At 41.5% G+C, this 12,508-nt stretch overlaps 1 protein-coding gene across 1 annotated transcript; it reads left to right on the top strand.

Annotated features, from left to right (window-relative positions):
- Positions 1 to 630: 630 nt before the first annotated feature.
- On the top strand, positions 631 to 11,926 carry LOC102211251 (PDZ and LIM domain protein 3). Its single transcript, XM_005746959.2, has 7 exons — positions 631 to 852; positions 6,863 to 7,014; positions 7,377 to 7,461; positions 7,558 to 7,745; positions 9,058 to 9,185; positions 9,876 to 9,987; positions 11,490 to 11,926. The coding sequence occupies exons 1-7, from the start codon at positions 760 to 762 to the stop codon at positions 11,677 to 11,679; spliced, it is 948 nt and encodes a 315-aa protein (XP_005747016.1). The 5' UTR covers positions 631 to 759; the 3' UTR covers positions 11,680 to 11,926.
- Positions 11,927 to 12,508: the final 582 nt, after the last annotated feature.

Consider the following 12,508-nt stretch of genomic DNA (forward strand, 5'->3'; position numbering starts at 1 on the left):
CAAAGAGCGAATTCAGATTTTGGCCTAGAAGAAGTCTTTAAAGACATGAAAAATGGCTCAGTTTAATAGAGTAGACAAAGCCCGGTTTCTGCTGTAAACACAATAAAAAATAAAAAAAACTTCAAGTCAGAGCTGGATTGTTATCAAGCTCGGCTAGGAGTGAGAGTCCTGGGTCCCTTCCAAATCAATAGTGACTGGAATGTGCCTGTGAGACCTCCAAGGCCTCAGAGAGAAGCTTTGCCTTCAGACCAAATAAGGGCAGGAGCAGCAAGACCCATCAACCAGAGCAAGAGGAGGCCAGCCAGACCTCGAGCTGCCCGGGGATGAGAAGCATTAGTGGGGGCTGGCTTCTGACAGAAGCTGGTTTACATCTTCAGTCTGTGTGTGGACACGAGTTCATTTAGGTAAGCAGTGACTGAGCCAGAAGTGGTTATGAGTAAAACAAGCAATGCTTTGGTTTTACCTCATCATCATGACAAACACTGGCTTCTATTCGGAGAGGAGGAATAGTACTGTAAAAGAAGCAACGAGACACGCTCAAACAGAATTAGTACAGACAGACTTGAGAGTCAGTTCCCAAAATCTGACCAATTACCTCACTCACGGGGCGGGAGCTGTCCATCCTCCTCCCCCTGACCCCCTCACTTGGTTCAAAATCTCCATCACTTTGATATTCCACTGCTCTTTAACTGTGATCCCCACAGTGTGCAGTTTACTGTCTGTGCTGCTGTCAAAACAGCAGGGAGACTTTAAAGGGTCATGCCACTTAATGTGGTGCTGGATGGGCCGGCCCCCTGGGGCTTTCGTCTGACAGGAGGAAAGGACTTCAACCAGCCCCTGACCATCTCCAGGGTGAGTGAGTGAGTGGCATAATGTCTGCATTATAAGAACAGAAGCAAAGTGATATCAGTTTGCCAGTTTTTTAAGTAGTTCTTTAAATCATTTTTTTTCTTTTCCCAGTGCATTTTTCAAATAGCTTGAGGGTAAACATTGTGCTTCCAGACGATTCATTCTAGAAACATTCTGGTGTGGTATGAAGCTTGCACCTGTGCCGCAGTAAATGCAAGAGGCTTAGATACAAATAGCAGCTTGCATTGTTATCCAACATATGTGCACACACGCACACGAATACACATACACACAAAAACGGATGTCTCATTGAGTAAATTTTGAAGCATGGAAAATATTTCCAAAATCATACTCTAATCCCGCTGCCTGTGTGAATAATCACCAACTTAAAGCCGATGATCTAAATAAATGTTTGGACAAACCTGTGTGAACCTCCTCACGTTACAGGACGAACAGACAGTGCCGACGCTGGAGTGATGAGCGCAGCATTATGAAATGTCTGTTAGAACAGTGCAGCTGTTGAGAAGAAAGTACACCAACTTTGGATCAGCTTACAGCATCAGGCAGCTCGTCATCCTCAACAGCACAGGGAGAGATAAAAGATGAGAGAAGAAACAAAAATAACTCGCAAATACAAAAAAAAGATTCCAACTAGATTAAGTCATTTGGACATGTGAATGACTGACTGTAGGTGGACTTGGAAGATAAGAAAATGGAGAAACTCTTATCTGAATGGGGTCATCGGTGATGAAAACGATAATTTCCTGGAAGAAATTAGGTATTTCCTGTTAACACGAAGTACTAACAAGGGAATCCTCACAGATACCAATAATGATGTTGTAAATTTAGCACAAATTAAATAGGACAGTTCACATTCTCTGTTTCTGAAAATATGTTAAATATGTTCATGTATTTTGTTGGCCAAAGCTGGATAAGAAGATAAATACTGTAGATAAGTGACTGGGTGTTGTTGTTAGTTTAGTACAAATATGATAACAGATAGTCTTTCATATCTCAAACCTCACTGACTCTTTATGTTGCTGTCCTTAAGTCACCAGGCTCTAGTCTAATTGTATAAATTTTATATTATTGTTTTTGTGGTTTGCGTGTGTGAGAGTGCAAATAGCATTCTAATAAGTAAGTTTTGGGAGTGCAGGTAAACTTAGAGAGTCCAACTATCTGTTTCGCTTCAGAACGCTAAGCTAGGCTATGCTAACCAGTGGCTCCTATTGTCTCATTTTTAAAGGAAAATTCAGGTAATTTTCAAACCTATTTATATCTTCTAATTTGGGGGACCTAAATGTTTTTTGACCTAAATAATTTTTGACCAAAATGTTTGTACTTTCTAAAATAGAGCAAGAAACCAACGACCGTCAAGCACGCTAATCCCACTTAGCAAAGATCTGTGTGAATGTAAAAGCTTGTTTTTGCCACCAGCAAACTTAGACTGTTATTCTGAAGCGCCAGTCAAAGCTATCATAAAATGTTTTTTCATTCATTTATGGAATCATATCTACAACTTCAGAAAAGTGGTGTAGCACCTAGCTTACTAATGCTTGGGCAGGAAACCTCGCTGCCACTCTTTCACACACTAGCAAAATTTTTAACAGTACCGAGTAGTTCAATAAACTTCAATAAAACCCACCAACATCTAAAACAGAAGCCATTAGATGTAGATGGTAGAAGTTGCTTTCCAGTATGTAATTTATATTTTAAAAAGGATTATATTAACTATTTTGTTTTTTTAGAGCTAGCTAACGTTTGCTGCCAAAACCTAACCTAATCATACAGTCAAAAGCAAAGTCTCAAAACAGATGTCCTAAACGGGATGTGAACTTATTCCTTATGGGTGAAAAATCTGTTATTTTTGTTGTAGTCTCTGTAAAATGGTGACTTCCAGTCAGCTTTTAGTGTAACTTCAGATGTTTTCAGTTCCATTCTCACAGGCATATAAAATAAAGTGTCCAGCCATGCTCAGCTCAATGAATTTGATCATAATACGGTGACTACTTTAAAGTCTTCAACTTTAAGCATTATTCCAAAGTGGAAGCATTTAGGAAACACAGCAATGCCAGCCACGTAAGTTGCTGAGCGGGGATGAACGTGGTGCTTAGGAGATGCTCTGCGAACTGCACAACTGCAGACGTTCATGTGGGTGTAACATGTAGGTGATCCAATATTTTTTGAGCATAGCCTGTGAGTAAGAAAACCAGTCTCTGTTACTTTGATGAGGATTATTTCTAAATGAGATTACATCGTCCCTTGTAGTTGGAAGTTTTAGCGTTTTTGTTCCATATTGGTCAAAATCAAAACTTTTTTTTTAGCTTTTTAATAATTCAGACTCCACAAACCTAATAAACACATAAGAATTTCAAAGGATGCACACAGTTAACAGGTATTTATATTGGCTACTGCTCCAAATAACTGTTTTGTTCACTGCAAAATACAAAAGTTAGGATTTTGACAATGAGCACTGCTTTCTCCATCTGTGTTACAACTTGCCCGTGGCCTGAATCCCCAGAGTCAGCCAGAGATGGAGATCAGTAATCCTGTTATGTATGATGGGGTTATGTGAATCTATATTTAGAGAGGGACCTCAGGAAATACTGACCAAAAGCAATTTTAGCTCACAAACCACCAGCTCTTTCCAGTAAACTCACACCTGTTGTGTTAGTGGACACTCAGAGGCCTGTATGAGCACAGTGATGAAAGAAGGCTGAGATTGAAGAGAGAGGGGAAGCGGAAACGATATGAGATCAGTAATATGAGAAGCTGTATCCTCAAATGCATTTGTAACAGAGACAACTGTTAAAAAAACCAAACCCCAAAACAAACTATGATTAAAAAAATGGCTACAGGGCAGATTAAAAAGCTGCTACTTCAGTGAACCCACAAGATTTATTTGAGAGCACAAGTGATTCGACTCGCTCCGTTCAATGCCATTTTTGGTTAGGAACATCCTCCCCTTCATGAGCCGTTGGTGTTCCCAGCTGGTGAAAGTAAACACAAGTGATAATCATCTTTTTCTTCAGCACACAGGGGCTGTAAAGTGGGCGCCGCTCTAGATTTACCCATGAAGATCTGCATCTCTGTGCGATGTCTCCATGAGGGGTGTAAAGCACATGGATTCAATTGCCTAACATGCATTACGTGTCTCTGCAGGATCTCTGTGAGAGAACTACTCCCATGATGTCATTACTTTGGCTTAATTTTTAAGACTACAACTGTATATGCTTATCAGAGTCCAGCGGTCCAAACAGGTAGAAAAAAAAAGAAGATTGCAGCTGACAAGAAGGCTGAGGTACTCCTTCACAACGAGCTTCAACCTGTCACATTCCCACTCTTGCTACTTGCATCCCCTATTTTATCCCGGACTCTTAAGAAAATAGTTTTAGAGCAAGCAAGGGAGGTAAAAAGAGAAGAGAGAGGCAGGACGGGAGAAAAGCAGAAAGAAAAGGCAGGCAGGTGGTTGTAATTTAAACAAAGACAAACGTTTGACATGACAGCTGAACTCCGAGGAAGCAAAAGAATGTAATTAAAGAAAAAAAATAAAAGCATGGCTGTGTACCTACTCGATCCAGACATGAGAGCAGCGAGACAAAGTCTGACAGCGCTCTCAAACAAATGCTCCACTGTAAATTACCGCTCCCTCTTTTGGAAGCATGAGACATCCCCTCACCACTTTTATCCGCTGTTATTTATAGGCAGATGACCTAATTTAAGTTTCACCGTAACATCTCAGTGTAGCTCAGTCTGCAATGTCCAGTAATGCAATATGACTGAGCACAGGTCGTGCCCTGTGTGGCGCAAGTGGACATTTTGGGTACTGTTTGATGTTGCCTCGGGAGAGGTGAGCTGTGACCCTGGTGGCTTTCTGGCAGTTCTTGCTCTTTTTTCCAGTCACTTCCTGACCATCAGAATACATATTACCATCTGGACGCTGTCACTCGGTGTTTACTTTGGCTCCATGACAGGAGAGTTTACACACATGCATACCAACCAGAGCAACGTCTCTCTGTTAGCAGCTACTGTGGAGAGTGCACGAGCTGCTGAATTTATAGATTTAGCTCATCAATGGTCTGAATTGTGTTTTGAATTTGTGTGTGTGTGTGTGTGTGGGGGGGGGAGGTTATAAAGCTTTGATCCAAGCAGGGGAACAGAAACAAGGGGCCCAGCCCCTGAGTACTGTATTAAAAGATGACGTGCCAGTGATGGAGAACAGACTTTTCACAGCACTGCAACATCTGGATGTACTGGACTGTATAAAGGCAATGTACAGAGGGAATCCAAGTCAAGGGCAGAGTTTCTGTTTAATAAAGCTAAAGCTTCAATCCATGTAAGAATCTTGACCATATCGTAGAAATGAGATCACCAGAATATGTTGGGGTTTTGTTTTATTGTTTTACTCAAGTCTTTGTGTGTAAGCATGTATAAGTTTAAGCATATTATGTATTTGCTCGTTCGTGTAAGGTGTTGTTGAAAAGAACTGCATTTGGACTCTATTGAAGCTGGATTTAAATGCTCAAACATGCCAAGTTTTCTGTTTTTGAGAAAAGAAAACTTTGTTATGATTGTTAGCAAACTATGATACAACAAACAGGAAATAGTTTTAATGCAGACGTAAATATCGTGCTCATTTTCCACTCCCTCTATTGATAATGATACTAATTCAGGCTGCTTCAACCTTTTCCGCTGCATAACTTGGTCTTCTGGTCCCAAACTTTTCCCATGACCCCACCAGCTACAGCCGTAAATCCCTGAATTCGTCGAGGGCATGTTTTTGTTTGTCACTGAAACTGAGAGGAATAAACTGATATGAAAATTTAGTTAAATCGTAGGATGAAAAGCAAATGAAGACAGCTGCTGCTGAAATTAAAAGTTGGACGTTGGACAGACTATTTAGGAATTAGCTAATGAATGGTGTGTCTTAGTAAAGTGTGTAACTCCCATAATTTTCAGAAATAGTTGCTTGGTGAAAAACTTGTTGTTGTGTTTCTTAAAGATCCCCCATTCAGTGTTCCCAGGGAACACTGTCTAGGAACTGAAACAGGCCATAGAATATGCTTGTTAAAGTATCCTTTGTCCTACATGGAGCTGTTTGCATTATTACTGACCGCCACAGTAAAATGAAAGCACACCCAGTTTAAAATTTATCTGGACTTACAATTGGATAAATACACCCTCAGATGAACTGTGTCTGTGAAGTACACCTGTATTGCTTAAGAGGATAAGTAGCAGCCATGAGCTACTGATCAAATTCACCAGATTAACTGATCATCAGCAAATTTTGGGAGTTTGCTTGCCTGGAGCATTCAGGTGCCAATCAATCCGGAGAGGGTTATAAGGCAATTTCTAAAGTCCATCATTCTACAGGGAAACGTTATTTACAAGTCAAAAACATTTAAGGCAGCTGCTAATCCTCACAGGAGTAATCTTGCCCCAAGGTTGGGCCATGCATCTTCAGAGAAACACTAAAATTACCAACAACTACATCCTAGACTCTACAGGCCTTAGTTGGGACAGCAAATATTGAAGTTCATGGCAGTACGTATAGAAAAGTCCTGTATGGCTTATTTGGAAGAGTTACTAGGAGAAAGCCTCTTATCTCTACAAAGGCTAAGTGCTACTTTCAGTAAAAACCAAACACAGCATAGCAGCACAAACACTTTGTACCAACAGTCAAGCACGGTGGTGGAAGGGTGAGGATTTGGGCTAACCTTCAGTGAACTGAATGGGTTCTCTCCGTGTACTCTGACTTCTCGCCACAGTCCAGAGACATGCAGTCAGTGGGGTTAGGTTAATTGGTGATCTGTCACTGTGTGAACCCTGTGGCAAATTGCCGACCTGTCCATGGAGTACCCTGCCTCTCACCCTATGCCAGCTGGAATAGGCTCCAGCAACCCCACGACCCTGATAAGGACAAGCTGAAGAGAATGGATGGATATTTGTTTTTCCTTTTTTTTTGTTATCCACTTGTCTATGATGCTCGCCTTGTTTGTTGACTCCCATCCAGATCACTCCTGGCAGTAAGGCATCTGCTGCCAACCTGTGCCCTGGTGATGTCATCCTGGCTATTGAGGGAGTCCCAGCAACAAACATGCTGCATTGTGAAGCTCAGAACAAGATAAAGGAATCCACTCATCAGCTCTGTCTCACCATTGAAAGGTTAGCGGGAGTATACACATGCTCACAAAGCTATTTCACAGGTGTTCGCTTTACTATAAAGGTATAAATCCATGACTAATGTATCCACATTCTGTAATACAGATTGTTACTGCAATTATTTTGTGTGTTGACCCCTTAATTATAATAATAATATCCACTGCTACTACAAAAAAAGCTGTGGGAAAAAATGTGGAAGAAATATGTAGCATGTGGTACTTAAGGAAAGACATAAATCTAAGGTCAGTTTAGATGTTTTATGTGCCAGGATTAGGCTCACATGTGCGCACAAGCTTCAAAAACAGGCATTTAACAGTCAGTTCATCGTGGTGAACTTCTGACCAGGATCTGCCTTTAAATTCCAGAAACGAATCAAGACTGTGGACTCCACGTGCCATGGAGGACGGGAGAGCTCACCCATTTAAAATAAACCTGGAAGCAGAGCAGCAGGTCTGTGAGACTGTATGTTTAGTAGCTATGATGCCTTAAATCTTTGTATCTTGTTACTGCTTCAGTAGTGTCCTTGCTTCCTTCTTCTCCTACCAGGAATATAAACCAATTGGCACAGCTCACAATAGAAGAGCTCAGCCATTTGTGGCAGCAGCGAACATTGATGACAAGCGCCAGGTAGTCAGCACATCCTACAACACGCCTATAGGCCTCTACTCCAGTGGCAACATCCAGGATGCTATGGAGGGCCAGATCCGAGGCTTGGTCCAGCACAAGCCTGAGAGGTGATCAGTGCAAATAATCATTAGTTTGTCTAAAAGCACCACATTACACAAACCAAGTGCTAAAAACCTGTTGCTTAGAAATACTTTTCCATCAGTCATTGTGTTGGTATGTTTAGAAATATAAAGGTGCGTAAGTGTAAAGCCTAATGGTTCACACACACAGAAAAATGTTAGCACGACAGCATGCCACACTGTGCCACCAACACATTACATCAACAGGAAACTTATGCAATGAAGCTCCCAGCGCACAGTTTCAGTGCTTGATGTTAATGTACAAGGAGATTTGGAGGTCTGCAGCTATTGAGTGAGCAGAGCACTCAATAGCTGTCTACTTTGCCACAGCAAACATAAGTGGAAATTCTTACATGAGCTTAAATGAAATGAGCACACATACTGATTCTCTGGAGTAGTTTTTGCCTTGTGGCTTTTAGTCTCACTTTACAAAGGCCTTCTTCCTCTGCGAAGGACATCATTGCATCGTTGTAATTATACACAGCAAATAGCTGTTTACTCTTCTATTAAGTATGTGGGAAGCTTTTAAGATTGTGCACGGCGTTTATGGTTGAAAATAACTGAGCTGACCTAAGAATATTTAACCAAATAACTGATTAACTAATTACTTTCCTCTGGAGCCTCTCTTATGGCAACTCTCTTTATTTGAGTGATAAGGATCCAGCAATACAACAACAGGAATGAATAATAACCACTGTAGATCCTACAGAGCTACTATTGCACCAATTGTTTTTGCCCGTTTTACATAACTCACCTCCAGAATCACCCGTCCAGTGAGTCACACAGATGTGCTACAGCATGTTAGCCTTCAGCCTTCCCATGCAGTCATATGGATTCCATTAGCTTGTTTGATGTACGGTGTCTTAGGGAATATAGGAAAGAATCTCTTTGTGGCTCAACCACAACTTCTGAATAGGTCACATCCGACCAAAGCCACTCACTCATGCATTACTTCTGCACTGATTTAGACAAGCACTGCAGCACATTATCAGTACACTGGAAGGGATCATTGTTTATTAAACCATAATTATGGTTAAATTACAGCTCAAATTGTACGTTAATCAAATCCGTGTGATTATTTTTGTCTCGCATCCATTTTCTCCTTGTAAGGCTGACCCATCATGCTGCGTGATCGTCACCTGGTTACGCACATTTGTTGCACACACTAGACACCAACTTTAAAGCGTGATGGGTGAAACTTTCATTGGGTTTTTTGTCAGAATTATAAGAAAACTCCTGTATTGCAGTTAGTAGAATTTGATGGGGTTTTTCTGTGTGTGTGTCTCGATGCACTGCTCAGTCCCAGAGCTCTAACCAGCATTGAGGATTCTGACGTTTACCGGATGTTACAGAAAGACCAGGAGGATCCCCAGGAGCCTCGGCAGTCTGGCTCCTTCAAAGCCCTCCAGGAATTTATTGACAGTGATGGTGAGCTCTCTCCTAAATTATGCATCTCTTCCTCAAAAAATCAATTCATAAATCATTCATAATTCTTCCCACTTTTTCAGTCTTCACCTGGTTGTAGTGACACTGACAGGCAGTAGATTTGTCATCAAACACTTTTCAGTTCACGAGATGCTGTTTTTTCACATAAAGTTGCCGTTTTAAACCTTTTTTTTTCAGCTTTCCCCCTGTAAGAAAAATAAAGAACAAATTTGAAGGTTTCATATCTTTTTCAACCCTGGTTGGAAGAAGGGCTCAGGGATTGATCTAAAAACCCTTTGGCTTAAAGTCATAGCTGAAATTACATGTTGATGACTTACCTGTGGCATTAATACATTTTCAATAAATTACACTGTGATTTACTTGGACAAAAAGGACTGAAAGTAAGTAGATCATTTATGCAATACTGTGACAATGTCTCATATCACACCCTATTAAAGCTCCACAGTGTGTGTCATTCTCCTTATTTTTGGAGTATTATTAATACAAAAGCACTTTTCCACGTGTTTCCTTTGTTAGCAGAATACGTATAATATGCTGAAAAACAAAAAACAGAAACCCAAAATGAATGATCATTCATGCCGCTTTGTCCCCGTCTCGTGGTTTTTCTTTTCATGTATGTGTTATGATCACGCAGGGTTTTTGTGTTGAGTGGTTTCTTTCTAATGTGATCAGGCACTCGCCCCATTGTGACCAGGACAGTAAAAGCGCCCACAACCAAACCAACTACGCCCACAGGAAACCTGCAGAAACTGCCTGTCTGTGACAAGTGTGGGAATGGGATTGTGTGAGTAAAAATAGAACGACTCATCTGCGATTTACATTAAGACCATCTATGCAGAAACAGCACAGTTCAGCGCAGTACACCCAGAGGCTCTAGCATCGTTTGAAGATTGCAGAAACTGCATAAATTATATGCGCTCACCTGCTACCTCATTAGGTACACCTGTTCACCTCATTGTTAATGCAAAAATCTAATCAGCCTAATAATGCACTGAGTGGCAGTAACACAGTGCTGAAGTGAAAACTGAGCATCAGAATGGGGACGAAAGGAAAGTTAAGTGACTCTGAATGAGGCATGGTTGTTGGTGCCAAACAGGCTGGTCTCAGTAGTTCAGAAACTGCTAACATACTGGGATTTTTCCCCTCACAACCACCTCTAGGGATTACAGAGAATGGTCTAAAAAAGAGAAAATATCGAGCGAGCGGCAGTTCTCTCTGTGAAAATTCCTCGTTGACGTCAAAGGTCAAAGAAGAACGGCCAGACTGCTTTAAGCTAATACGAAGGCAACAGTAACTCAGTGCAACCAAGTTATGCAGAATAGCATACGTGACCGTGCAACACGTCGAACCTTGAAGCAGATGGATTGGAGCAGCAGAGGACCACATCGGGTACCACTTCTATTAGCTAAGAACAGCAAACTAAAGCTGCAGTTTACATGGGCTCAGCAAAACTGGACCACAGGAGATTGGAGAAATGATGCCTGGCCTGAGTCTCAATTTCTGCTTCGACATTTGGATGGCAGGATCAGAATATGTTATAAACATGCAATTAATGGATCCATCCTTCCTTGTACAAACAGTTCAGGCTCCTGGTATGGGGGATGTGTTCTTGGCACACTTTCAGCCCACCAGTACTGGCTCAGCGTCATTTAAATCGCACAGCCAAACCATCAAAAACTGGATTCTTGAGTGTGTCAGTAAGTTCACTGCACTCATATGGCCTCCACCATCATCAGAGATTGCTAATATAGATGTGCAGCACCTGTCTGATGGACCGAAACCTCTGAGAAATGCTTCCAAAACCTTGTTGAATCTGTACCAAAGAGAATTCAGACAGTTCTGAAGGAAAAAAGGGATCCAATCCTGTACGAGCAAGGTGTACCTAATAAAGTGGCCACTGAATGTCAGCTAGAAACACAAATGTCTTACATTTTGAAACTCAATACATTATCAAAAGATAGATATAGCTTCTGGTACTGGGGAAAAGAGAAGTCTGTTAAACCTGTGTGTTTTTAAATGGGCAGCAGAGGGCGACTTTTCTGGTTGCAAAAACACAAGTCGCATTGAGGTTGCACTGCAGGAAAACAAGTGTTCCAGTTATTTGGGTTTGTGTCCATCTATTGTCTTTACACTTGGAGCCTGTTTAGAGTACATCTACCAGTGTTTCTAACCTATAAACAGTTAGCACAGCAGTAACTGGGTTCTATGCTTTATCGTGAAGCTGTACCACTTTTTAAGTGCCGTATATTCTTTGCTCCTGACATCAGTTTGTTTTTGATGCTTCAGTGGGACAGTGGTGAAAGCTCGGGACAAATATCGTCACCCTGGTTGCTTTGTGTGCTCTGACTGTGATGTCAACCTGAAACAGAAGGGCTATTTCTTTGTGGAGGGACAGCTGTACTGTGAGATCCACGCTCGTGCCAGAATGAGACCAGCGGAGGGACACGACCTCGTCACAACATTTCCCTCTGTATAGAACCCTGCCTCCCTTATATGTGCACAGACACATAAAATCTAGGAAGCCCTTCTATTCCTTACATACGTGTTCATGTGTTCGTCTGCACTTTGGTGCTGTGTGTAATAATATTTCAGTAAGAATACACTCTTCACTCTTACTGATATGATGTATTTTCTAGGCAATAATGTAAACACCTGGTTGCTTAGAGAGTCCAGTGAAACCACAATCTGTCTTTCCAATAAAGGCCTCTGCTCATAATGTTAAAGGTCTCTGTATGTGTAGCCTTAATAACAACAACAACATGGCTAAATTACATCCTCAACATGTCTTGAAGTTCTCCAGAGGCCTGGTAATGAAATAAACATTTGATTCAGGTGTGTTGGCCCAGTGTGACATCTAAAACCTGCAGGACACCGGCCCTCGAGGCCTAGAGTTCCCCACCCCTGCTCTAACAGATCCAGCTCTGTTTATGCATAGTTTAAGCAAGAGGTGTCGGACTCCAGGCCTCGAGGGCCGGTGTCCTGCAGGTTTTAGATGTCACACTGGGTCAACACACCTGAATCAAATGATTAGTTCATTACCAGGCCTCTGGAGAACTTCAGGACATGTTGAGGAGGTAATTTAGCCATTTGAATCAGCTGTGTTGGATCGAGGACACATCTAAAACCTGCAGGACATCAGCCCCCGAGGCCTGGAGTTCGACACCTGTGGTTTAAGCTAACAGATGTTAGCAAATTAAAACGATGAATGTGTTTGTTAAAATTCAACATGTACAAACTCATTAAATCTCTGGCATGGTTGTATGCCCGTCATTGGTGTGAAATATCCACCTGCTTCATATTTGAAA

This window comes from Pundamilia nyererei, unplaced genomic scaffold, assembly GCF_000239375.1.
Source record: "Pundamilia nyererei isolate P.nyererei 1_Seehausen unplaced genomic scaffold, PunNye1.0 scaffold00186, whole genome shotgun sequence".
NCBI lineage: Eukaryota > Metazoa > Chordata > Actinopteri > Cichliformes > Cichlidae > Pundamilia > Pundamilia nyererei.